General features: G+C 40.9%; 1 protein-coding gene across 16 annotated transcripts in view; it reads left to right on the forward strand.

The window, feature by feature from the left end:
• Window positions 1-26,650, forward strand: part of CFAP92 (cilia and flagella associated protein 92 (putative)) — a 63,496-nt gene that overhangs the window by 22,325 nt on the left and 14,521 nt on the right. For 12 of the 16 annotated variants that reach the window (XM_025448519.3, XM_025448527.3, XM_025448495.3 and 9 more), the window contains 3 exons: window positions 9,929-10,833; window positions 18,856-19,056; window positions 21,290-21,587. The exons of 1 other annotated variant lie outside the window; for it this stretch is intronic. In XM_025448519.3, the coding sequence (XP_025304304.1) occupies window positions 9,929-10,833; window positions 18,856-19,056; window positions 21,290-21,587 (1,404 nt within the window). The remainder of the gene's footprint in view (window positions 1-9,928; window positions 10,834-18,855; window positions 19,057-21,289; window positions 21,588-26,650) is intronic. 3 more of the 16 variants (XR_003137263.3, XM_025448544.3, XR_003137266.3) reach the window with 3 other exon arrangements.

A 26,650-nucleotide genomic window follows, 5' to 3' on the forward strand; every position in this document is an offset into this window, starting at 1 on the left:
ACAACTACTTCCAAACCTAGCACCATCCTTAACCACTGTGTTTTCCATCTCCATAATTTTGTCAGTTTGAGAATGTTATTGTTGTGGGTTGAACTGTGTTCCCTCAAAAAGGCATATTGAACACTTAACTGCCAGTAACTCAGAATGTGACTTTATTTAGAAATTAAGTTTTTACAGAGGTAATCAAGTTAAAATGTGGTCATCAGGATGGGCCCTAAACCAATATGACTGATGTCCTTATGAAAAAGGGAAATTCAGATGTAGAGACGTAGACAGAATGAAGACTATATGAAAAGATGTAGAGAGAATGCCATGTAATGAAGAATTATGCTGTCTTAAGGCAGGAAATGTCTGGGCCTACCAGAAGCTGGAAGAGGCAAGGAAGGATCTTTCCTTAGCACCCTCAGAGGAAACATGGCTTTGCTGACACCATGATTTTGCACTTTTAGCATTCAGAACAATGAATTTCTGTTGTGCTAAGCTGCTCAGTTTCTGGTAATTTACTATGGCAGTCCCAGAAAATGGACAGTTATATAAATGGAAACACCCAGCATGTGACCTTGTGAGATTGGCTCCACTGCTCCATTCAGCATAATGCTCTTGCATTTAGCTGAGTCATTTTTATTCACTTTAAAAAAAAAAAAAGATTTATTTATTTATTTATTCAGAGAGAGAGAGAGAGGCAGAGACACAGGCAGAGGGAGAAGCAGATTCCATGCAGGGAGCCTGACGTGGGACTCGATCCTGGGTCTCCAGGATCACACCCCGGGCTGCAGGTGGCACTAAACCGCTGCACCACTGGGGCTGCCCATTTTAATTCACTTTCAATTGTTTTTTTAGGCCATTTACTTTTAATGTAATTATTGATATTTTATAGCTTAAGTCTGTCATTTTAAAAGAAAACAAAGAGAACATGAGCAGGGGGAGGGGCAGAGAGAGAGGGAAAAGCAGACTCCCCACTGAGCAGGGAGCCTGACTTGGGACTTGATCCCAGGACCTCAGGATTATGACCTGAGCTGAAGGCAGACACTTAATTGACTGAGCCACCCAGGCACCCAAGTCTGCCATCTTAATATTCATTTTCTGTTTTCTCTGTTTTGTTGTTGTTGTTGTTTCTTTGGGGTTTTTTTTCTTGCCTTCCTCTGGGTTGTTTGAAAACTTTTTAGAATTCTATTTTGATTTATCTACAGTATTTCTGAATGTATCTCTTTGTACAGGTTTTAAGTGGTTGCTCCAGAAATTACATTATGCATACATAACTTATCACAGTCTACAGGTGTCAACATCTTTCCAGTCAGAGTGAAGTTTAGAAACCTTACCTTCCTTCAAATCTGTTTACCTTTCAAATCTCACTTATAATTGTCTTAAATATTTCCTCTACATAGACTGAGACTCACACCAGATGATGTTATACTTTTTGCTTCAACTGTCAAATGCAATTTAGAAAACTCAAGATGAAAAAGAAAGTGTATTGTATTTACCTATAGATTTGCTCTTTCTAATGTTCTTTTTTTCTTTTCTGATGTTCCAAGATTTCTTTTTCTTTTAAAATTATTTGTTTCAAGAACTTCCTTTAGTCACTCTTTAGGGTAGATGTGCTGACAACAAATTCTCTTAGTTTTTCTTTGTCTAAGGTTGTCTTCATTTCTCCTCTATTCCTGAAGGCTAGCTTCATTTGATTTAGAATTTGGGGTTCACATTTCTTTTTCTTCAGCATTTGAAAAAAGTCATGCCACTTCCTTTTGACCTTTATGGTTTTTTGATGAGAAATAAACTGTCATTTGAATTGTTCTTTCCCGGGATCCCTGGGTGGCGCAGCGGTTTGGCGCTTGCCTTTGGCCCAGGGCGCGATCCTGGAGACCCGGGATCGAATCCCACGTCGGGCTCCCGGTGCATGGAGCCTGCTTCTCCCTCTGCCTCTCTCTCTCTCTCTCTCTCTCTGTGACTATCATAAATAAATAAAAAATTAAAAAAAAAAAAAAAAAAAAAAAAAAAAAATGAATTGTTCTTTCCCAATAGAAGTTTGTTTTGTCTCTGGTTTTCAGAAGTTTGGCTCTATATCTCTGGGTTTATCCTGTTGGGTTCACTCAGTTTTCTGAAACTTAAGGCTATGTCTTTTTGTCAATTTTGGGAGATTTCAGCCATTATTTATTTATATTTATATTTACATTTATTTGTTTATTTATTTATTTATTTATTTATTTATTTATTTATTTATTTATTTATTTATTTATGATAGACATGGAGAGAGAGGCAGAGACACAGGCAGAGGGAGAAGCAGGCTCCATGCCGGGAGCCCAACGCCGGACTCGACCCTGGGACTCCAGGATTGCACCCCGGGCCAAGGCAGACGCCAAACCGCTGAGCCACCCAGGGATCCCCTATTTTTTTTTAAAAAAAGATTTTCTTTATTTGAGAGAGAGAGCACATGTATGTGCAAGTGGGGAGGGAGGGGCAGAGGGAGAGAGAGAGAGAGGGAGAAAAGCAGACTCTGTGCTGAGTACAGAGCCCCATGTGGGACTTGATCCCAGGACCCTGAGATCATGACCTGAGTGGAACTCAAGAGTCTGATGCTTAACCAACTGAGCCACTCAGATGCCCCAGCTATTATTTCTTTAAATACCTTTTAGCATTTTCCTTTTTCTTCTCTGCTCCTGGGACTCCAATGTCATGAATGTTAGTTCATTTTTTATAGTCCCACAGGTCCCTAAAGTTCTGTTCATTTGTTTTTACTCTATGTTCTTCAGATTGGTTACCTTATATTGTTTTATCTTCTGTTAATGAACCCATCCACTGAGTTTTAAAATTTCAGTCACTGTATTTTTCAATTCTAAAATTTCCATTTGGTTCTTCTTTATATCTTCTGTTTCTTTGATGAAACTTAAAAATTTTTTCATTTGATTCAATCATGTTCACACTTGCTTTAAAATTCTTGTCAGATAATTCCAAGATATGTCACTTTGGTGTTAGCATCTGTTGATTGTCATTTCTCACTTTAGATGGGATTTCCCAGGTTCTTGGTATGATAAGTGATTTTTGAATTATGTATTGGACATATTAGATATTAAGTTATGAGCCTCTGGATCCTATTTAAATCTTCCATTTTAAATCTGCCAGTGGAAGAAGGGGAACACTGTCTTATTCCCATTAGGCAGAGGTGGCCATCTGGGTTCCCCACTCAGCAGCCATGCCCTGGGGACATATACCATACTGGTTTGATTACTGCAGCTTTGTAATAGAACTTGAAGTCTGGAGTTTGATGCCTCCACCTTTGCTTTTCTTTTTCAGGACTGCTTTGGCTACTTGGGGTCTTTTGTGATTCCATACAAATTTTAGGATTGTTCTAGTTATGTGAAAAATGCTCTTGGTATCTTGATAGACATTGCATTAAGTGTATGGATTGCTTTGGATAGTATAAACATTTTAACAGTATTTGTTCTTCCAATCCATGAGCACGGAATGCCTTGCCATGTATTTGAGTCATCTTGGATTTCTTTCATCAATGTTTTTATAGTTTTAGGAATACAAGTCTTTCATCTCTTTGGTTAAGTTTGTTCTTAGATATTTTATTGTTTTTGGTGTAATTGTGAATGGAATTGTTTTCTTAATTTTACATTCTGTTGCTTCATTATTAGTGTATAGAAATGCAATGGATTTCTTTACATTAATTTTGTATCCTACAACTTTACTAAATTCATTTATTCTGGCAGTTTTTTTGGTGGGGTCTTTCAGGTTTTCTATATATAGTATCATGTCACCTGTAAATAGTGTAAGTTTTACTTCTTCCTTACTTTACTTCTTCCTTACTTTCTTGGGTGCTTTTTATTTCTTTTTTGTTGTCTGTTTGCTGTGGCTAGTACTTCCAGTACCATGTTGAATAAAAGTGGTGAAAGTGGACATACTTGTCTTGTTCCTGACCTTAGGGGAAAGACTCTTAGTTTTTCACCTGAGAATGATATTAGTTGTGGGTTTTTCATATAAGGCCTTTGTTATGTTGAGGTACATCTCATGTAAACCTACTTTGTGGAGGGTTTTTATCATGAATAAATGTACTTTATTAAATGATTTTTCTGTATCTATTGAAATGATCGTATGATTCTTATCATTTCTCTTATTGATGTGATGCATCATGTTGATGATTTACAAATATTGAACCATCCTTGTAACCAGGAATAAATTCTACTTAATTGTGGTGAATGATTTTTTTTGTGTGTGAATGATTTTTTTTAAATGTATTGTTGGATTTGATTTGCTATTATTTTGTTGAGGGTTTTTGCATTCTATATTCATCAGAGATATTGGCCTATAGTTCTTTTTTTCTGCAGTATCTTTATTTGGTTTTGGTATCAGGATAATGTCCTGATAGAACTAATTTGGAAGTTTTCCTTTCTTTTCTATTTTTTGAAATAGTTTGAGAAGAATAGATATTAATTCTGCTTTAAGGGGATCCCTGGGTGGCGCAGCGGTTTAATGCCTGCCTTTGGCCCAGGGCGCGATCCTGGGGACCTGGGATCGAATCCCACGTCGGGCTCCCGGTGCATGGAGCCTGCTTCTCCCTCTGCCTATGTCTCTGCCTCTCTCTCTCTCTCTCTCTGTGACTATCATAAAAAAAAATTTAAAAAAATTCTGCTTTCAATGTCTGGTAGAATTACACTTGAAGCAAATGGTCCTGGACTTTTTGTTTGTTAGGAGTTTTGTGATTACTGACTTATAATTTCTTTGCTGGTAATTGGTCTGTTCAAATTTTCTATTTCTTCCTGATTCAGTTTTGGTAGGTTATATGTTTCTAGGAATTTATCTATTTCTTCTAGGTTGTCCAATTTGTTGGCATATAGTTTTCATAATATTCCCATAATTGTTTATACTTCTGTGGTGTTGGTTGTTATCTCCCCTCTTTTATGTGTGACTTCATTTATTTGGGTTCTCTCTCTCTCTCTCTCTCTCTCTTTGTTGTTGATAAGTCTGGCTAGGGGTTTATCAATTTTATTGATTATTTTTGAAGAATCAGTTCCTGGTTTCGTCAATCTGTTCTATTGTTTTTTTAGTTTCTATGTCATTTTTTCTCTGCTTTAATCTTTATTATACCTTTCTTTCTGCTGGCTTTAGGTTTTGTTCTTTTTCTAGCTCCTTTAGTTGTAAAGTTAGGTTGTTTATTGAGATTTTTCTCACTTCTTGAGGTTGGTCTGTATTTTAGGGAGGATTTTAGGCCACATGCTCTAAACATCCTCCCAAAAATCACTTTTGCTGTGTCACAAAGGCTTTGAACTTTGCATTTTTGTTTTCATTTGTTTCCATGTATTTTTAATTTCTTCTTTTATTTCCCAGTTGACCCATTCATGTTTAGTAGCATGTTATTTCACCTCCAAGTGTTTGTGGTCTTTCTGTTTTTGTTTTTTGTTTTTTCTTGTGATTGACTTCCAGTTTCATAGTATTGTGGTGAGAAAAGATGCATGGTATGACTTCCATGTTCTTGAATTTGTTGAGGCTTGTTTTGTGGCCTAATGTGTGATCTATTCTGGAGAATGTTTCATGTGCACTTGAAAAGAATGTGTATTCTGCTGTTTTAGGATGGAATGTTCTTTTTTTTAAGGTTTTATTTACCCATGAGAGAGAGAGAGAGAGCAAGCACTAGTGGGAACTGAGTGATGGAGGGAGAGGGAGAAGCAGGCTCCCTGTTGAGCAGAGAGGCTGACATGGGGCTCAAGTCCAGAATCCTAAGATCATGTCCTGAGCCAAAGATAGATGCTTAGCTGACTAAGCCACCCAGGTACCCCTAGGATGGAATGTTCTAAATGTATCTGTTAGATCTAGCTCTTCTAGTATATCATTCAAAGCTGTTGTTTCCTTGTTGATTTTGTTTAGATTATCTGTGCATTGATGTTTGTGGGGGTATTAAAGTCCCTCACTTTTAATGCATTATTATCAATTAGTTTCTTTATGTTTGTTATTAGCTAGTTTTTGTGTTTGGCTGTTCTTATATTAGGTGCATAAATATTTACAATTGTTAGGTCTTCTTGTTGGATTGTTCCCCCTTATGATCATGTATAGTGCCCTTCTTTGCTACTTCAGCTTTTTTTGACATCCATTTGCATGATAGATATTTCTCCACCCCCTTACTTACTTAAAATTCCAGGCTTTAGGTCCCACTGGTTGTAAGAGCTCATGAAATTTGGCCTCTCTTGCTTTTAGTGCCAAATGTTATGGGGATTTGTCTTCCCCTTGTGGGTTCCCTAGTGTGCAAGTCTGTTTTTTTGCTTTTCTCTCCACCACTGGCTCCATCCCCACCACAGATGGCCACAGTCCATCTTGTTCCCCAACCATGTCTTTCCCCTTCCTGCCTTCTTTGATGTGGCTTCTTCTCTGCCTTTAGTTGTAGAGATTCTTCTACTGTCTTCAGATTGTTTTCCTGGGTTGACTCACTGAAGTGAGTATTATCTAGTTGTATACATGGGAAGAGACGTGTGCTTAGAGTCTTTAGCGGGGGAGAGGGAATCTTTTTTAAAAAAAGATTTTATTTATTTATTAATGAGAGACAGAGAGAGAGAGAAAGAGAGAGAGGCAGAGACACAGGCAGAGGGAAAAGCAGGCTCCATGCAGGGAGCCCGACGTGAGACTCGATCCGGGGTCTCCAGGATCACGCCCTGGACTGAAGGTGGTGCCAAACTGCTAAGCCACTGGGGCTGCCCTGGGAGAGGGAATCTTAAGCAGACTTCTTGCTGAGAACAGAGCTTGACATGGGGTTTGACCTACAACCCTGAGATAATGACCTGAGCTGAAACCAAGAGTTGGTTAACTGACTGTGCCACCCGGGTACCTCTCAGATTGCATACTTTCTGTTGACCTGTAGTCAAGTTCACTTATTCATTCTTCTGCCATCTGCATTTTGTTCTTTGGGCCATCCAGCCAATTTTTAATTTCATTTATTATATTTTTCAGTTCTAAATTTCCCTTTGGTTCTTCATTATAGTTTCCATTTTCTGAGACTGGCTACCCCCCCATTTGTTTCAAGAATGTTTGCAGTTACTTGTTGGAAAATGGTTATAATTGTGGTCTTAAAGTTTTTATCAGATAATTCCAATATTCAAGTTATCTCAGAGCTGGCATCTGTTGGTTGTTTCTCCCCTTGAGCATTGGTCAGTCAGCATTCCTAATTCTGTGTATATCAAGCAATTTTGGATTGATATATCTTAGACATTTTAAATATTATGTTATGAGACCCTGAGTCTTATTTAAATCCTATGGAGAGAGACACCTGGGTGGCTTAGTGGTTGAGTGTCTGCCTTTGGGGTCCTGGGATCAAGTCGCACATCAGGCTCCCCACAGGAAGCCTGTTTCTCCCTATTCCTACATCTCTGCCTCTCTCTCTGAGTCTCTCATGAATAAATAGATACAATCTTTTTAAAAAATCCTATGGAGGGATCCCTGGGTGGCGCAGCGGTTTGGCGCCTGCCTTTGGCCCAGGGCATGATCCTGGAGACCCAAGATCGAATCCCACGTCAGGCTCCCGGTGCATGGAGCCTGCTTCACCCTCTGCCTGTGTCTCTGCCTCTCTCTCTCCTTGTGTGACTATCATAAATAAATAAAAAGTAAAAAAAAATCCTATGGAGAATGTTGGCTTTTTTGTTTTATTAGATAATAACCTTACTTAGGGTCAAGCTGTAATTTCTAGTTTACCTTCTATGGCTGTGGTTTTAAGGCCTGTTCAGTTTTCTAAGATTTTGTAGTGATAGTCAGGTCTTTCCTGCATGTGTGGTACTCAGGGGCCAGTCTGAGACCTGTGTTGTGGTCTCTGTTCAGTTTTTAAAACCCCTGGTATGCTGCTTAAGGCCAGATCCACACACATGCACAGTTCAGGGATAAGCCCAAGTTTACCTATAAGTTTATGGAATCCCTTTCTTGATTTCCTCTCCTTTCTACCCTCTCCAGGTCCTAAAGAGTCCTCTTCCTGGTCTGCTGGCTTGAAAGGTGTACCTTTAGTGTTTCCACTCTGACATGCCCTTTCTGGGACTCAGTCTACCTCTGAGGACAGGTGGTGGGAAGATATGTAGACTAAAAACAATATTGAGGGTTTGCCATATAGTTTTTGTATCATAATTCCTCTGCTCAAGTTATTTCCCTCTTCAGGTTTTTAGGTGCCTGCCCAGCTGCTGCCACTGCCATCAGATTGCAGCTTTGGAACTTGAACTTGCATGGGGGCAGGGCCAGGAGAGAAAAATAGCAGGAGATCCCTTCAAACCACTCTTTCTATCCTATGAGGATCCCTCCTTCCATTCCTTAGAGTAGAAAGAGAGGGCTTCTCTTAGAGCTCTGTCCACACCTGGTGCATGATTCTGGGATTCACGTTTCCTTTTGAGACCAGTTTATGACATATAGGAGGAAAATAAAACCCAGGAAACTCATAGCTACATTGTTTGTACTTTGAGTTTGGTTTCCATTCCCAATTTACACATTACCTTTTACTTTACAGAGGCCTCTGATGGCTGCTCTGGTTGCATTCACTGTTCATCTTTTACTATTTTTTTTCTTTTTTATTATTGTTTTATAGATGTTCTTTTAATATTCTGTATATAAGTCCTCTGTAAGATGTATATGTATTGTACATATTTTATGCCAGTCTAGGGTTTATTTGATAAAATTCATTTTATCAACTTTTGGCTGTTATAATTAGTACTTTTTGTGTTCTGTCAAAGAAATCTTTTCCCATGTTAATGAAGATTCTCTCCTATGTCTTCTTCTAGAAGATGTATAATTTTAGCCTTTATATTTAGGTCTATGATTCATCTAGAATTAATTGCATTTTCCTATCCATGAAAATTGTACATTTCTCTAGATTTTCTCTAATTTCTCTCTGCAATATTTTGTTCTTTTCAGGTACAAGTCTTAACACATCTTTCACTGCATTTCTTTTTAAACATTTTATGTTTTTATGCTGTCAAATGTGATATTTTAAAATTATTCATTGCTAGTAAATAGAAATACAATAGATTTGACCTTGATGATATTTCTTTTTATACACATAACCAAACAAATATATTTTGTTTATGTATCTTGTCATTCTAATATTTTATGCCTTTGTGCAACCACCTTTGCTAGTAGAATCTTTTACCTTTAGATATTTTGTGATTTTTACTATGATTTCACATTTAGTTGAACCTTCTCTGTGGGGATTCTTTGAGGCTTAGGTTGAAAGTGGATGTCTCTAGAAGGTTTATTGATTACTCCTACCAAGTACCTAGGAGCATACCAACCCAGGATTATTTAAAAATAAATTTTCAGTTTCAGTATAAAATAAATAGTACACTTGGAATGTGAATTCAGATCACAGACTTGCATAAGGGTTAACTTTTGATTATAAGATCTTAACATAAGGTTAAAACATGCAAGATAAACTGTTTTCTGTCTCTCCTTTCCATCTCACTCTCCATGCCCTGTTAAGCCCCAGGGCTCTGAGCTCTTCTTCACCTTGTTGTAGCTTTCTGCTTGGATACCTATTAGTATGCCAAAGGTGAGCCCATGCCAACCCTCCAGATGGATGTCTGGGAGATATGGATTACCTTTTCTAAAAACCAGTTATCTCTACCTTTTTTACACCTAACCTTGGGCTTGGAAGTAAAAATACAGATGTGCAAAATGCATGTGGCCTGTCTTTGTGGGACTCAGAGGAAGTATGGCTAATACTTATTAGGCCCCTGTCTTGTTCAGCCACCATTTTGGTGCCTTCATATATGTCACTTAATCCTGGGGATGACCTTGCAGAACAGGCTCTCTCATTGATATTTTTGTGGATGAGGAAACCCAGGCCACAGGAGCTGCGGGTGGTGAATGTGACACTAGGATTTGAGGTCCCTGTGAGAACCTTCCTTTAGAGGGGAGGCAGAGTGACTGCCACTGCAGCCTACTGATCTCCTGTCACCTTATTCTTTCCTAGAGGCTGTGCACCCCTGTGTACTGCAAGTACCAGTTCTTTAAGACTCCAGTTCATAGAACAGAGGGGCAGCCCCATGGCGTCCACATCCATTTCCAGGACATCAATGTCATCTTTCTGGGGGCGATGCAGCCCAGTGATCTGAGAGAATACCTGGAGGGCCCCCCCATGGTGGTGGAAGTGCATGACAGGGACCGCAAATTAGAGGAGTATTCCCGGAAGCCCACCCTGTTTGGGGATGACCCCCTGGACTCATACCTCAACCTCCAGGCCCTCATCTCTCCAGAAGAGACAGAGAGCAACCCCTTTGAATCCCACAATAAGAGATGGGACCCTTACGGGGTTGCTCAGGTCAGTTTTGCCGACCTTCTCCTCGGCCACAAGTACTTGAACTTGGTCGTCCCCATCCACAGCTGTGAGCCCAAGCCCACACGGTGTGGACGGGATGGCAGGAGCAGGAAGGTTGTGGGATTCCGAGTGCCCACAGATGGCTTCCAGCACAAGCCACTGCCCATGGGCAACTACATCGAGGCCAACTCCCTGCTCAAGCTGCGGGTGGACATTGCTGTGCCCCTGCGCGCCAGAGCAGAAGCCCCGGACCCAGAGCTCACACATAGCCAGTTTGGCCGTGTCATTTTCGTGTTTGACTCCAGGAAGATCTCCCTCCTCTCCAGCCTCCTGCGAGACATCACCATGATCAATGCCAAGGCCCTTGATCTGGAGTCCTACCCTGTCAGGACTGTCCAGCAGATCCTGTCAGCCTTTAAGGTGCGGGTGAAGATCCAGGAGAGGCAGGACCTGGATGTGCTCACTGGCTTCCACCTGCTGGACGGGAAGATCCACCTTCTCATTCTGGAGGGTTTGGCTGACCAAGGCTTGAAGCGGCTGTGGGACAGCCATCAGAGCCGGTGGGTGGATGGTTTGTCTGTGTTTCGTGTAAAAGTCATGGTGTCTGGATGCTGAGTCAGTGGGGGGATCTTTTGAAGCCAGGCTCGGGTTTAGAGTCCTCATCTGCCAGAAGGCCCTGTTGACTCAGTTCCTCTTGGGATTTATCACAGAGCGCTTCACATGGCTCCATTATTTGCCTTGATCCCAGGAGGCATTGCTTGCCTTTGGGTGAAGGGAAGACTTTAGGACCCCATGGAAGACAGGGTGGTTCAGGAAGGTGGGTGCTCCCTTCAGACTTCTGAGGGGCCTGCTTGGCTAACAGGGAGAAGAAAGCTCTGTATGGCCTGAAGATGGATACCACAGGGAAATAGATTTCCATGCAGTCTAAGGAAGGCCTGATTATTGTGAGGCTGGAGAAGCTGCCTAGGCTGCAGAAAGTTCCTCTTCCCTGATGGCCTCCAGGAGCACCTGATGGCTGCTCAGCAGGGATCCTGTAGAGGCAAAGTTCAGATTCTGGGCTGGAGCAGGTGGCCCCATATGGTCCTTCCATCCTTTAGTTTTGGTTTTGTGACAGTTCTCTTTTCCTTTCATTATTTGCAGGTATCCTAGTTGGGGTTACAAGAACCTCTTTCCTTTATTTTTTTAAACCATTTTCAACAGTTTTTTTTTTAATTTTTATTTATTTATGATAGTCACACAGAGAGAGAGAGAGAGAGAGAGAGAGAGAGGCAGAGACATAGGCAGAGGGAGAAGCAGGCTCCATGCACCGGGAGCCCTACGTGGTATTCGATCCCGGGTCTCCAGGATCGCGCCCTGGGCCAAAGGCAGGCACCAAACCGCTACGCCACCCAGGGATCCCTCTTTCCTTTATTTTTATTTTTTAGATTTTATTTATTTAAAAAAGAGAGCATGAGTGGTGGTGGTGGGGTGGCAGGGTGGCAGAGGGAGAAGCAGACTTCCCGCTGAGAGGGAGCCCAACATGGGGTCGATTCCAGGACCCTGAGATTGTGACCTGAGCCGAAGTCAGACACTCAGCCAACTGAGCCACCCAGGTGCCCCAGGATGTCCCACTTTTAGTCTGGGAACTCCCCGTCTCTGTCTTCAGAGTTCATACCCCAGGACCAGATGCTGACAACAGCAGGTAGTCCTGAGGTTGAGTCCATCCATCCGTGAGAGGGGAGCAGCCCTGTGGGGACCTGTCTCGATGTGTTGGTAAGCCAAGTTGTGCTGTGGAGAAGCTGGACTTGTGTCTAGTTATCTGCCCAACAGAACTGAAAACGTGGGTCCACACAAAAACTTGTATGTGAATGTTCACAGCAGCATCATTTATTATAGTCAAAAAAGTGGAAACAACTTGAATGTCCACTAACCAATGAACAAAATGTGATACATCCACATAATAGAATAATAGTCAGCCATGAAAAAGGAATGAAGTACTGATACACATACTTCGCTATGGGTGAACCTTGAAAACCTACTGAATAAAAGAAGACAGACATAAAAGGCCACGTGTTGTATGATTCCGTTTATGTGAAATGTCTAGAACAGTCAAATCCATAAAGATAGTAGATTAGTGGTTCCCAAGGTCTCAGGGGAGGGATGAAGGAGAAGTGGGAAGTGACTGTTACTGGGTACAGATTCTTCTTGGTGTGATGAAAATTTTCTAGAATTGGTGTTTATGATTGCACAACATTGTTAATATATTAAAAACCACTGGATTGTGAAATTAATTAGGTGTGCAGTAAAGAATCTGGCCTTACCCAAAAGGTCTGGCCTTTGCCTTTTGCTTCTGGGAAGTGATATCTGTCATAGCTATTAGGGGTGCCTTTGCTTAGGTTGGGGGATGACCACACCAGAACTTAGGTTAGGATGGGACCACCTCACCTGATAGTGACCACACACCCTTTTGTGTCTCTCCCTCTAGCCGATTTTAATCTGTATCCTTTCCCTGTAATAAGCTCTGAGTGTAACAGCTTTCAATGAATTATGTGAGTTCTTGTACCAAATTGATGAGCCTGAGGGTGGTATTAGAAACCTCTTGGACTTCAGTTGGTACCAGAAGTCAGGGCAGTTTGGGGGATTGTGACCTCAAATTTTGCAGTTTGGCTAAGTCAGATGGTATGATATATGAATTATATCTCAATGAGTAGTTTTTTCCCCAGTAGAAGAAATAATATATGTTCACTGACCCCAGTTCAGTTAATCTACAAGTAAAAAGTTGTGAACCAGACAAAAAATTCACATGCTTGGAAATTAGCAAATACTTCCAAACAACCCATGGATCAAAAGAGAAATTGTAATAGAAATTAGACATTACTGAATTGAACAATAATGAAAATAGAATAATATGTAAATTTGTGGGACGATGTTAAAGTGTTATTAAGAGGAAACTTTATAGACTTAAATGTTTATATTAGAAAAAAATAAAGGCTGAAAATGATAGATGTTGCAGACATCAAAATAAATGTTTTAAACCAGGTCAATAAATTTAAATATGTATAAGAAATTCCAAAAGTAATATCAAAAATATTTTCAGATGAGATAGTTTAATCAGGTCTCTGGATACAAACATTAATGTAAAAATCTATTGAATTTCTGAATAATATCTACATACAAAAAATCATTTTTTAAGAAAAGCACTTTTAAAGTATAAAAATACGAATTTCGCATTAATAAATTCAACAAAAAGGAGTACAAGATCTCCATCATGAATATAATAGAACTTTTAGGATCGCCTGGGTGGCTCAGTTGGTTAAGTGCCTGCCTTTGGTCCAGGTCATGATCCCAAGTTCTGGGATTGAGCCCTGATTGAGCCCCGAGTCAGGCTCCCTGCTCAGCAGGGAATCTGCCCTTCCCTCTACCTCTGCCCCTCCCTCTCACATGTGTTCTCTCAAATAAATGAATAAAATATTTTTTTTAAAAAAACTTTGACACATTAAAGAAAACCTAAATAAGTGAAGGAGGACCTGTCATGTTCATGGATTGGAACACTCAATATTGTAGAGGTGTCAGTTATGTGCAAACTGGATATATAGATTCAAGGCAATCCCAATTTAAAAATACTAATACCAAAAAAAGAATTCTAATACCAACTTTTAAAGAAGTATGGTACTTGAAAATCTGATTTAAAAATGCACATCATCATTCAAGATACACTCTTTTTTTTTTAAATTTTTATTTATTTATGATAGTCACACAGAGAGAGAGAGAGAGAGGCAGAGACACAGGCAGAGGGAGAAGCAGGCTCCATGCACCGGGAGCCCGACGTGGGATTCAATCCCAGGTCTCCAGGATCGCGCCCTGGGCCAAAGGCAGGCGCCAAACTGCTACGCCACCCAGGGATCCCTCAAGATACACTCTTGAATAAGAAATGTAAGATGGAGCACTTGCTCTACGAGGTATCAAGGCTCATTATAAATCTATGGTGATTAAGACAGTTTATTGGTTCACAGATAAACAAACGGACATATGGAATATAATAGAAAATCCAAAGACCTACATGTAAGCAGTCACATGACTATGACATGTGACATTGCAAAATCAGTGGGAAATGAATATACTAAAACCATTGAATTGTACACATTAAAAGGGTGCATTTACATAATATACCTCTTCATACCCACTAGTTTGGCTAGAATTAAGCATGTCAGATAATAGCAAGTGTTGACAAGGACGTGGAGAAATTAGAATTATCATTCACTGCTGGTAAGAAGTAGATGAATTAGATGGTAGAGTCACTTTAGTAAACAGTCTGGCAGTTCCTCAGATGAGTGAAGAGTTACTATTTGACCTAAGAGTACTACTCCTAGGTAAATGCCCAAGATATATGAGAACATATGTCCACACTAAAAACTATATAACTATTTAGAACAGTATTATAAAACCCATGAGGTATAAACAGTCCAAATGTCCATTAATTGACTAATAGCTAAACAAATGTGATATGTAAATACAATAACGAATTGTTCCTTGGACATGAAAAGGAATGAAACACAGACTCATGCTACAACATGGATGAACCTTGAAAATACTAAGCGAAGTCAAAGAAGCCAGTCACAAAGACCTGCCCTGACTTCTGGTACCAACTGAAGTCCAAGAAGTTTCTCATACCACCCTCAGGCTCATCGATTTGGTACAAGAACTCACATAATTCATTGAAAGCTGTTACACTCAGCTTTGTATGAGTCATTTATATGAAATGTTCAAAATAGGCAAATCTATAGAGACAGATTAGCCAATATTTAGGGCTGTGGGCCAGGGGTGAGAGTATGGGGTGATAGGGAGTGGGTACAAGCTTCTTTTTTAGGTGATGAGGAAGCTCAAAAATGGATTGTGATGATGATTGCACATATCTGTGACTAGACTAAAAATGATTGAATTATACATATTAAATGGATGAATTGTATGGTGTCTGAATTAAATCTTAGTTGAAAAATACCTCTAGTGGATTAAAAAAAAAATCAGTGAGGAAAGGAGAACCTTTACCAAAAAACGGTGTTGGGATAATTATTTATCCATAAGAAAAGGGAAAATAATTTCCTGTTCAAATCATTCACAAAAATCCATTCCACCTGGATTAAAGATCTATGTACATTTTCAGCTTTTTCTTTTGGAATAATTATAGATTCACAGGAAGTTTAAAGAATATTACAGAGATCCCACATACTCTTTCCCCCACAGTGGTTACATCTTACTTAACTATAGTACGATATCTAAACCAGGACACCAACACCAGTACAATGTATGTGTTCTCTGTGCCAGTTTATCACATACAAATTTGTGTGACCACTAGTATGATGAAGATCTTGAACTGGTGTGCCACGACAGAGATCACTGTGTTTATAGTCACTGCCACCCTCTTTATCCTGTTTTCCATCTCCTTAATTTTTCATCTGTATGTAATCTTACATATTAATGGAATCATGCAGTATATGACTTTAGAAGATTGTTTTTCTTCCTACTCAGCATAAAGTGCTAGAGATCCATCCATATTTTTGCATGAATCAATGGTTTATTCCTCTTTGTTGCTGGATAGTATTTCATGGAATGCATGTGCCACAGTTTCACCATCCATCTGTTGAGGGGCATTTTGGTTATTTCCAGTTCTTGATATTACAAATGAAGCTGCTGTGAACAACAATGTACAGGTTTTTGGGTGAACATGTTTTCTTTTCTTTTTAATTGACTTACAATATGATATCAGTTCCAGATGTACAGGACAGTGGTTTGATATTTTTCTACATTGCAAAATGATCACTACCGTAGATCCAGTTACCATCTGTCACCATACAAAGTTATAATATCATTCTATTCCCTAGGTTGCACATCATATCCTCGTGACTTATTTATAACTAGAAATTTGTACCTCTTAATCCCCATTACCTGTTTCACTCATTCCTACCCCAGTCCCAACCCCAGCAGCTACCACTTTGATCTCTGTACCTATGGAATGTTTTGTTTTGTTTGCTCATTTGTTCTGGTTTTTAGAGTTAACATATAAGTGAAATAATACAGTATTTGTCTTTCTCTGACTTATTTCACTGAGCATAATACTTTTTAGGTTCATTCATGTTACTGCAATGGCAAGATCTTATTCTTTTATATGGCTGAGTAATATTCCATTACACACACACACACACACACACACATCTTTATCCATTCACCTATTAATGGACACTTAGAATGCTTCTGTATCCTGGCTCTTGCAAATAATGCTGCAGTGAACATAGTGGTGCATATACTTTTTTGAATTAGTGTTTTCATTTTCTTTTGGCTGAATACCCAGGAGTGGAATTGCTGGATGATATTTTAAAAATTTGAGAAATCTCCATACTGTTTTCCACAGTGGCTGTACCAGTTTGCATTCCCACCAACAGTCCACAAGGGTTCCCCTCTCTCCACATCCTCCAACACCAACACTTGTTATTTCTTGTGTTTCTGATAATAGTCATCTGACAGATGTGAGGTGGTATCCCATTATGATTGTGATTTGCATTTCCCTGATGATCAGGAATGTTTGAGATCTTTTCATTAAGATCTACATTGTCTTCTATTCACCTTCTCTGCCCATTTTTTATTTGGGCTTATTTTGTTGATATTAGGTCATATGAGTTCTTTATATACTTTGGATATTGATCCTTTATTGGATATGTGTTTTTGCAAGTAGCTTCTCCCATTCAATGGATTACCTTTTCTTTTTGTTGGTTTAATTCACAATGCAAAATCTTTTGGTTTGATATAGTTCCATGTAGTTCCATTTGTTTGTTTTTTGCTTGTTGCCATTGCCCGAGGAGACAAAAAAAAAAAAAATACTTAGACCAATGTCAAAGAGCTTATTGCCTATGTTTTCTTCTGGGAGTTTTATGGTTTATTTTTATTTTTTAGTTTTATGGTTTTATTTAGGCCTTTAATCCACTTGAGTTGGTGTGTTGTGTAAGAATGTGATCCAGTTTTGTTCTTTTGTAGGTAGCTGTCCAGTTTTCCAACATCATTTGTTGAAGCGACTGTATTCCCATTGAATATTCATGCCTCCTTTGTTGTGCAGTAATTGACATGTAATCCTAGGTTTACTTCTGGGCTCTTCATTGTGTTCCATTGATCTGTGTCTATTTTTGTGCCAGTACCATACTGTTTTGATGACTACAGCTTTGTAGTATAACTTGAAGCCTGGAGTTGTAATACCTCCAGTTTTGTTTTTCTGTTTCAAGATTGCTTTGGCTATTCAGGGTCCACACACATTTTAGGATCATTTGTTCTAGCTATGTGGAAAATGCTATTGGTATTTTGATAGGGATTGCATTAAGTATGTGGATTGCTCTGGGTAGCATAGACATTTTAACAATATTCTTCTAATTCATGAGTATGGAATGTCTTTCTATTTCCTTGTGTCATCTTCAGTTTCTTCCTTTCCAATCTGTATTTCCTTTGTGTGGTAGTGAGGACTTGTGGTACTATTATATATGTAAAGAGTGGTGACATCCTTGCCTTGTTTCTGATCTTTGGTGGAAGACATTCAAATATGATGTTAGGTGTGGGTTTTTTGTAGATGTCTTTTATCACTTGGAGGAAGTTCCACTCTGTTCCTGATTCACTGAGACTTCCCTAATTCGCTGTTTCACACAATTCACAAAAATCAATTCCAGGTGGATTGAAACCCATTTGGAATACTTACAGATCACAATAAGTCGCAAAAATAATATAGAGTGGTTCCGTGCACCCAGTACCTAATTTCCTCCAACAGTGACGTCTGACATAAATAGAATGCCTTATTGATGGACAGACACAGTGCGGTCAACTAGACCACAGTTACCTGGTCTTTTTCAGAGTTCACCAGAAAAGAAAAATCCGTTTTTGAAAAGCAAAATTATAAAGCTTTTCTATGATTAGGATAAAGATTTCTTGAACAAGACAGAAGTACACAGAACAAAGGAAAGAAATGCTGCATTCGGCTACGTTAGAGTGAATAACTTGTTTATCCAAAGATCCCATAAAAATTGTGAAAAGACAAATTGAGAAATTTTTTGCAATGTGTGAAGCTAGTCTCCCGAATATGTAAAAACACCCATGAATCAATAAGAAAATAAAGCCAAGGGAGAGTGGGCAGAGGGCTTGAACAGGTACTTCACAGAAGAGGAAACCCTGTGACCAAACACAGATTCGCCAAGGGCATAAGCTGACTTTCCTCAGGTTGCACAGGGTGTAGGAGCAACGCGTGCACCAGGGGGGAGTGTGTTTAGACCCTCTGCCTGGCTGTGAGTGCCAGGGAGTCGAGTGTGAGCAGGGACGGGGGATGGGGACAGGGGCTAGGGGCAGGACAAGAGGAAACTGAGGCAGGTTTCAGCATTTTCACTGCCACAGTTTGGAAAGATAGATGTTCTATTTTTTTTTCAGATGATTTATTATTAATGCATTCCTTTTGTTTGTGTGTTTTTAAACAAGTAAAAAGATGAAAAAAGTTCTGCCAAAAGGGCAAAACTGCACAGCATTCCAGGAGGCCGCGGGGCAGAGCTGAAGCCCCGCCCTGCCCCGCGGCCTCCTCGCAGGGCCCCCGGAGCCGGAGCCGAACTGGGCAAATGCAAAGCGCTCTACAACTCGGCGCTGCTGTTCCGCCGCCGCCTCTACGCGGACCTGGAGACCGTCCTGTACCAGGTGCACCTCTTCAGGCCCCTGTCACAGCTCATGAAGCACTCGGCGCTGTACATCCGTGACACCGTTTCCCAGAAGGCCTTCCAGGCCCTGAGCAGGTGGGCCAGGCGGCCTCGGGGTAGGGCTGCCTCCCTGGGGACAGGCCGCGGGGCACCCTCCAGGTGCAGTTTCTATTCATATTTTTTAAGGTTTTATTTATTGGAAGGAGAGCGAGAGCACAAGCAGGGAGGAGGGGCAGAGGGAGAGGGAGAAGCAGACTCCCCGCTGAGCAGGGAGCCCCACGTGGGACTCCATCCTAGGACCCTGAGATCATGACCTGAGCCCAAGGCAGACACTTAACCCACTGAGCCATCCAGGTACCCCAGTTTTTATTATTCTTATGCCCAAAGGAGCCAGGCCTGGAGTGGAGTACAGTTCCGAGGGGCCCAGAACCTGTGTCATTCCCAGGGACTGGTGCACGTGCTCTCCCAAGGGGGTTTTGGAAACAAGGGAACACAGGTCACACAAAGCTATCTGCTGTTCTTGAGGAATAGCCTAGAATAGCCTGAGCAGTGAGTAATGAGGACCAGAAGCAGATCCACCGGAACTGCAACAGTTTTCTCTACCTGAATGCTTGCCTTTGTTTGCTTCTTCCCTCACCTCCTCTCCAGAAAGGCATCCTCCAAGATCTCAGTCTTACACTACGTGCGTGCCTTTACCTGTGCTGTTCCCTCTGCTCCAGCGCTGGTGACCCTGGGGAACCGTGTGCTTCTCCCGCTGGACTGAGCGTGGCTCGTGCCCTGGGAGGGCCTACTCCTTTCACGTAGGGAGCAGGAGGGCCGGGCGAGACACACCCAGTTTGGCAGTGGAGACTGACTGAGCGTGGTGCAGTGGGGTCCCTGGGACTGTGCATGGCCAGCCGCACTGGGCTTTGTGGGGACAGCAAAGGGCAGTGGCCGGTTCTTTCAGGAAGTCAGCAGGGCCTGACCTAGTGCATCCGTGGCAGGCCTTCCTTGGGTGGACAGTCTCCTCACTGTAGTCTGGGGCAGGAGGTGCACACCATCTCTTTACACTTTATTTTATTTATTTTTTTTTATTTTTATTTTTTTAATTTTTTATTTATTTATGATAGTCACACAGAGAGAAAGAGAGGCAGAGACACAGGCAGAGGGAGAAGCAGGCTCCATGCACCAGGAGCCCGATGTGGGATTCGATCCCGAGTCTCCAGGATCGTGCCCTGGGCCAAAGGCAGGCGCCAAACCGCTGCGCCACCCAGGGATCCCTCTTTACACTTTAAAGCCAGTAACAGCCCTGGCTGAGAGTTGGCTCCCAGCTTACCAAATGTGTTAATAAAGGAGACGGTGGAAGCAGGAGGAGAGAAAGGGAGAGAGCCCAGGGACGTGGAGGAAAGGGACTTAGTCCTATTATCCCCCACCTGGTCACCTCAGGCACAAGCGGGCTACGGCTGGGCACCCCACGACAGCAGGCTGAAGCTGCAAGCCAGGAGGGGTGGGCGGTCCAGTGGGCCTCAGCAGGCTCATGCTGGGGAAGTGCTGGAGCATCTGGGTGTCTAGAGCTTTGGCCGTCAGTGAGGGGAGGCTGGGCCTTGCTCTGCCCTGCTAGGAGATGGCTGGGGGTCGGGGGTGTTAGGGAAGGGCAATAAAACTGCTAGTAAGTGCTTGCTGCATCCCACGTAGCTGCGTTCATCAGGGCTTTATTCCAATCTGAAAAGTCCAGGGGCAGGCCAGGGGCCTTAGCTGGTAAGAGGCAGAGACCGTGTCTCCAGGCCTGCCCCTTAACGCTGGACCTCAGAAGTATCAGAGACAGTGAGCAGCAGCAAGTGACAGGCCCTGGCATGAGGCTACAGAGTGTCAGCGTGAACCAGTGCCCATAGTACACCAGGCCCCCGGGAGAGGAGAGCAGGGAGGACTCTCAGGGCAGGGCCTGGGAGGGTGGTTGCTCAGTCCTTGAGCTTTGCTGAGATCCGAGGCTGTGTGTGTGGTGCCCTCTGTGTGGCAGGAGCTCTGAGATCCACACCCCTGGTGGCTGGCTGGTTGGGGCTGCTCCCAGGTGGGATGTGGGGAGGTGACAGGCATGGAATAAGGCCACAGTAGCAGAAAAGTAATCAGAGTGGATTGTGGAAATCCTTACCTTCTGGGGGCTGGGAGGGGAGCGAAAAGGAAGCATTCTCTTTTGTGGGCTGGTTCAGGTGCACTCTCGGCTTGGCATACGAGTTCTGTGATCTGGGACCAGCTAAACAACTTCTGAGCTTCATTTTCTCTTGTAAAACGGGGCTGGTTTGATGATCTTGAGAGATAGGTAAGGCCATGCGGGTGGCCTTCTGCCTTGCAGGATCTACTGCATCTGCCATCACAGCACCAAGCTCAGAGAGGTGATCACGAGAGACCTGCTGCCATCCTCCGCCATGGTCAAAGACTTGAGCCAGGAGTTGGGGCTGCCCATTTCTCAAGAAGATCTCACAGAAGGAAAACTGTTGGCCTTGCCATCTCAGCACACCCTCAGTCTTGAGCACTTCCTAAGTCAGAAATCCACCCTTGCTTACGAGATCCAGGCCCACCAGGAGAAGTATCTGCAGTGGCGGAACACCATGGTGCTAAAGAACAAGGGCCAGGGGTCCAGCCTGGTCCAGGTGGGCACTCTCTCCTCCCCGAGTCAGGGGCCCCAGGCCTTCGCCTCAACTGGGGCTGTCCAGTCACTGGTGGGGAGATACAGGGTAGATGACCAGTTCTGTATCTGCTCTCCTGGGATCCCGGGCAGGGTGGGCAAGGAGTACTGGCTGTGGGACTGAACCAGGTCAGAGGCGTGCATTCCAGCCCTCAGGTCCCTATCCTTCCTGAAAGTGACTAGGAATGCTTTTATATGGCCCAAATGGCCAAGGAGAACCTCCCTCACTTCACGCCAACCAAAAAGGTGTGACTTGAGGCTGTCCACTTAGGGTCTCTGTGAAGCACCCTCACCCCAACCTCTAGTAAAAAGAAAGTCTCTTAGAAGTTTATAAGCTTTGAAAGTGTATATTGTTGGCTTTTTAAAAGCTTTTGTTTATTTATTTGAGACAGAGTGAGCACACAAGCAGGCCAGGAGGGTCAGAAGGAGAGGGAGATGCAGGGAGCCTGATGCAGGGCTCGACCCCAGGACCCTAGAGTCATGACCTGAGCCTAAGGCAGAAGCTTAACTGACTGAGCCACCTAAGCATCCTTACCTTTTTAGCTTCTTGAGTTGACTACTTCATTCATTTTTATTCTTTCTTATTTAATAAGAAAGGCTACACATTTTTCTCTGTATACATCCTTGGCCAAATTTTGTGAAGTGTTACACGTATTGTGTGTTCCGATTGTTATTTGCCTTAGATTCCATACAAATTATAAAACAAGACTGAGGTATAAGCCTATAAAAAAGTCGAACAACTGAGAGTATAAAGTACAGAGTCAAATAGGAGTGGTAAGAGCAGACATGCTTGTTTTCTTTCTGATCTTGAGGGGGAAGCAACTTTTGGCCATTAAGTTGGATATTAACTGCAGGTTTGGGGTACACTTTTTCAGTTGAGGAAGTTTTCTTGTAGTCTTAGTTTGTTGTTTTTATCATGAATAAATGTTGGATTTTGTCAAATGCTTTTTTTCCCTGTATATATTGTGGTTCTCTCTTTTATTTATACAGTGGATTACGTTACTTGATATTTGGATGTTAATATGATTTTGCATTCCTGGGATATTTCTCACTTGGTAATGGCACATGATCTTTTATCTATGTGTTTCTGAATTTAGTTTGCTAATATTTTGTATTTTTCTTGTGATAGCTTTGTCCAACACTGGTACCTGTGTAATATTGGTCCTGTAATGAGTTGGTGTTTCCTCTCCTTCTATTTTCTGGAAATAACGTGACATGTTGGCATTCATTCTCTCAGTATTTTGGTAGAACTAACCAGTGAAGCCATCTAAGCCTGAGCTTTTCTTGGGTAAATTTTAAATGACTAGTTTTATCTCTTTACTTGTTATAAGTCTGTTCAGATTGTCTCTTTCTTAAAACAGGTTTGATAATTTGTGTCTTTCCAGGAATTTGTCCATGTCATGTAAATCACCTCGTTTGTTCACATACAGTTGTTCATGGGATTCTCTTATAATCCTTTTAATTTCTGTAAAGTCAGTAGAATGTCTCCTCTTTCATTCCTGATTGTACTAATTTGTATCTTTTTCTTTCTTGAGCAGTCTAGCTAAGGATATGCCAATGTTGGTGGTCTTTTTGAAGAACTACTTTTGGAGTTTGTTCATTTTCTCTATTTTTCTATTTCATGTTTTTCTATCCTAAACTGTATTACAATTTCTTCTTTCTGCTTATTTGGATTCAATTTGCGACTCTAGTTTGCTAAAGAGTAAAGTTAAGTTTCTGATTTGGACCTTTTTTTATACATGTATTTACAGCTACAAATTTCTGCCTAAACACTACTTTAGTTGCATCCCATAAACTTGGTATGTTGTATTTTTATTTCATTCATCACAAAATATTTTATAATTTCCATTGTAGTTTTTAGAAATTTAGAATTTAATTTTGTTGTGACTGGAGAACATACTTTGTATGGTTTCTATCCTATGAAATTTATTACAATTTCTCTTATGGCCTAGATCCATCTTTAGGCTTGAAATGAATATATATTCTCCTGACATTGGGAGGAATGTTATATAAATGACAGGAGCTGATAATAGTGTTTTTCAGGTCTCCTGTGGTATTGATTTTCCTTCTAGTTGTTCTATCAGTTGTTGGGATTGAGGTATTAAAGTCTCTATTCGTGGTTGAATCATCTGTTTCTCCTTTCAATTCTGTTGATTTTTGCTTATTGTATTTTGGGGCTCTGTTGTTAGATATGTTTGTGTTTATAACTATATCTTCCTGGTGAACTGCCATTTTAATCACTATAAAATATCCCTTTTTGTTCCTAATAACATTTCTTGTCTCAAAAAAAACTCTTTGTATTATGTTAATTTACTCACACTGGCTCTCTTCTGGTTTGCATACTACATATTTTTTCCACCCCTTTGACTTTCTTTCTTTCTTTCTTTTTTTTTTTAAGATTTTATTTATTTATTAGAGATACAGAGAGAGAGAAACAGGCAGAGGGAGAAGCAGGCTCCATGCAGGGAGCCCGACATGGGACTCCATCCCGGGTCTCCAGGATCAGGCCCTGGGCTGAAGGTGGCGCTAAACCGCTGAGCCACCTGGGCTGCCCTCCACCCGCTTTGACTTTCAAACTATTTATGCCTTTGCATCCAATATACGTCCACTTTAAACAACAAGTGGCTGGATCTTTTATCAAAAAAATCCAGTCTGACAATCTTTGTTTGATTGTCCATTTATGCATAATATAATTATTGATGTTTTAATTAATTTTAATTGATGTTTTAATTGATGTCTTTTGTTTAATGTATTAAGTATTAAAAAATGTATTAAGTATTGATTTTGATCCTCTGTTGTTTCTTTACTGCCTCCTTTTTGTGTTGAGCAGATATTTTTAGTGCATCATTTTAATTCCCTCATTGATTGTTTTCCTTAAAAAGTTATTTCTTAGGGGGCAGACCGGGTGGCTCAGCGGTTTAGCGCACCCTTCAGTCCAGGGTGTGATCCTGGAGACCGCGGATGGAGTCCCATGTCGGGCTCCCTGCGTGGAGCCTGCTTCTCCCTCTGCCTGTGTCTCTGCCTCTCTCTCTCTGTGTCTCTCATGAATAAATAAATAAAATCTTTTTAAAAAAAGTTATTTCTTAGGGGTTTCTCTAGGATTCTTCTATAATATGCATCTTCACAATCTACTACAACTTATAACTAGCTTTATTAGGGTAAAATGTAGAAACTATTCTATAATATAGTTCCATTTCCTCCCTTCCTTTATACTGTTATTGTTATGTTACATATATATATAATATGTTATATAGACATATAACAATCTCCAAATATAGTATTATTGTTTTATGCAATCATGTCTTTTAAAAGTTGAGAGAAGGAAAATGCATTTATGTATTTTATATTTATCATATATTTATCTTTTCCAGTGATTTTGTTAATGTAGTTCTTAGTTATCATCTGGTGTCATTTATTCTCAGCTTTAAAAGACCTCCTTTAGTATATCCGAGAAAGCAGGTACTACCAACAAATTCTACCTTTATCAGAGAATATTTTTATTTCACTATAATTTTTGAAAATGACTTTTGCTAGACATAGAATACTTGGTATTTACTGAAAATTTTTTCAGCACTTTGAAAATATTATTACACCGTGTCTCTATTCTTTCTGATGGACATTAAGCCATTAATCATATTGTTTTCTTGTACATGATGAGTCATTTTTTTCTTGCTGTTTCCAAGATTTTCTCATTGTCTTTTTCTTTTAGCTGTTGGACTCTAATATGTACAGGTGTGGATTTCTCTATATTTACCCTCCGTGGGATTCATTGAGCTTCCCTAGATCAGTAGATTAATGTTGCAGGTCTTAATTTCTTCAATACTTTTTTCTGTTCTTCCTCTCTCCCCATCCCCTTTGTCAGACTCCCATTATGTCCATGTTGGTTCACTTAACAATGTCCCACAGATCTTGAGGCACTATTAATATAAAAGATTCTTTTATTTCTATTCCTCAGACTGGATAATCTCTATCTTTAGGGTTCATATTCCTTTGTCACCTTATACCTGTTGTTTCCCTCTAATGAATTTTTCGTTTCAGTTACTGTACTTTACAACTGCAGAGTCTTCATTTAGCTTTTTTTTGAAAATATCTTTATTAGATGATCTATTTCTTGATCATATACTTTCTTTAAATTTTTAAAATAATTTGGGATCCCTGGGTGGCGCAGCGGTTTGGCACCTGCCTTTGGCCCAGGGCGCGATCCTGGAGACCTGGGATCGAATCCCACGTCGGGCTCCCGGTGCATGGAGCCTGCTTCTCCCTCTGCCTGTGTCTCTGCCTCTCTCTCTCTCTCTCTCTCTGTGACTATCATAAATAAATAAAAATTTTTTAAAAAATTAAATTTTTAAAATAATTTTCTTTAGTTTGTTAAATAACAGCTGCATTGAGGTCAACCAGCTGAACCCACTGGACAGTTTCTATTGACTGCTTTATTTTATTTTCCTGAATAATGTTTATGCTTTACTATTTCTTTGCACGTCTCCTAATTTTTGATTGGAAACTGGACATCTAATATGCATTGCAGCAACTCTGGATTCTGCTTTTTATCCCTAAGGGTGGTGGTATCTGTCATTTAATAACTTGCTTGCACAAAATCTGTGGAGTGTCTCCTCAGTGGTCTGTAGCAAGCTGCAGATAGAAAGCTTGCAGATAGCAATCTTTGCTGATTTTTTGTTTTTTAGAGAGAGTGTGTGTGCACACGAGTGTCGGGGGAGGGGCAGAAAGAGAATCTTAAGTAGGCTCCATGCCATGGATCTCACAATTCTGAGTTCATGACCTGAACTGAAATCAAGAGTCCACCCCTTAAGTGACTGAGCCACCTAGGTGCCCCTCTTTGTTTTTAAATTGTTTTTATTTTAAGCCTGTCTTCCTTGAGGTCACCACTGTGTCTGCATCAATCAGTCATCAGCCAACAAATGGTCAGAAGTTGCCCGCCTCTAGGCAGCCAGGTTTTCAATCTTTATCAATGGATCTGTGTGTGGGTAGGGGCATGCATTCAGTTTCTCTGGCTTTGACTTTTCACTGGGT

The sequence above is a fragment of the Canis lupus genome, chromosome 20, assembly GCF_003254725.2.
Source record: "Canis lupus dingo isolate Sandy chromosome 20, ASM325472v2, whole genome shotgun sequence".
Taxonomy (NCBI): Eukaryota; Metazoa; Chordata; class Mammalia; order Carnivora; family Canidae; genus Canis; species Canis lupus.